The 1394-nt window shown below is 45.2% G+C and overlaps 1 protein-coding gene across 1 annotated transcript in view; it reads right to left on the minus strand.

Moving 5' to 3' along the window:
* oaz1b (ornithine decarboxylase antizyme 1b) overlaps positions 1 to 1394 on the minus strand; it is a 5593-nt gene continuing 4199 nt past the window's right edge. The window contains 5 exon segments of the mRNA XM_015027552.1: positions 1 to 131; positions 243 to 328; positions 622 to 794; positions 953 to 1039; positions 1041 to 1092. Of these exon segments, the coding sequence (XP_014883038.1) occupies positions 1 to 131; positions 243 to 328; positions 622 to 794; positions 953 to 1039; positions 1041 to 1092 (529 nt within the window).

Consider the following 1394-nt stretch of genomic DNA (forward strand, 5'->3'; position numbering starts at 1 on the left):
CTACTCATCGTCCGAGGAGTCCCTGTCGAAATTATAGGCCATGAAGAAAACGTCGGGTCGAGGAGGGACGAGGGCATGGCCCGGTTTCACAATCTCAAAGCCCAGAAAACTGAAGGTACGCACCAGTTTAGCTGTAAAAAAAACAACACAAGTCGGGGACGGTATGTTAATGGCGGTGACCTGCATCGATTCAAAGTGCATAATTTGAACACAAAGAGGTGAACTGTTCAAATGAGACTCACCACGATCATCTCTGTTCTTGTAAAAGCAGACAAACACACCAACAACTTTCAGATGTTCTTCAGCATACTCCAGGAGAGCCGCAAAACTACGAGGAAAAAGAAATGTCGGTTAGAAAAAAAATCAAAAAAGGGGTCCCCCCCCCCCCCAACAATGCAAAATTTTAAAAATCGCAACATTTTGTAAATGTATAGATATGAAAGCAAAAGAGAGAACAACCATAAACATAACCATCACAATAATCTCAGTTTTTGAGATTGTCAGACATCAGTTGGTACTGATGCAAAAAAAATAAATTCTTAACGCTACAAGACTTATTTTCTGGAAACGATAAATGCCCATCATTAAAGACCAGCTTCGAGGCTCCGGCTTTGTTCTCACCTCTCTTTGCTGCCTTCTGGAAGCGGGTCAAGAGGTACCTCCACATAGAGTGCACTGCTGCTCAGGACAGCGTCCCACTGTATCGTCTTTGTGGCTGTGGGACGGCTTTGGAAGTGGAGTATCCTCGGGCGCCCATTCCCCGCAGGCTCTTCTGTTACCGTCAATTTTCGATCCTGAAATTAAATGAGGTTCGTGAGAAGAGCTACGAGCAACATGAAACCAATGCAAAAAGAGAGCGTCCAATGACGGGCCACTAGTTCTAAAATGCGTTCGTCAAAGATATGAGCACATCCATTGTTCTTGCAAATGTAGCTTCTTTTTGTTGACTTACTGAGTAGAGCGGCCGAGCTGAAGGAGCGTGATCCCGTGTGCCATTCCCTCGCCCACCTGGGATCTTCAGGGGTGGGAGAGGGGCATCAGGAGCACCACAGAGGCCCTGGGCCGCGGGTACTACTACAGTGCAGGGACAAGCTGCGGAAGAGATGAGGAGAATAAGTCAAATGCTCAAGGCTGCTTTTTACAATGCAAAACAGGAATGCGTTGCTTAAAACTAAGATTACTATTTGACAACTCAACCTCCCTTCCCCCATTTGACATTGTGGTTCTGTAAACACAAGTGTAATTAGTAGTTTCTAATACATTAGGAGGCTTTATAGGTATTATGAAGCATAACGTGTTCTGGCAAACTTTCCGCTGTGACTAATCACGTTGTTGGGGGGGGGGGGGAAGGTGTAGAATTAATTTCCAAACCATGAAGACACAAAAAAAAACCC

This window comes from Poecilia latipinna, unplaced genomic scaffold (genome assembly GCF_001443285.1).
Source record: "Poecilia latipinna isolate Pla-1442-1.1 unplaced genomic scaffold, P_latipinna-1.0 Scaffold103, whole genome shotgun sequence".
Taxonomy (NCBI): domain Eukaryota; kingdom Metazoa; phylum Chordata; class Actinopteri; order Cyprinodontiformes; family Poeciliidae; genus Poecilia; species Poecilia latipinna.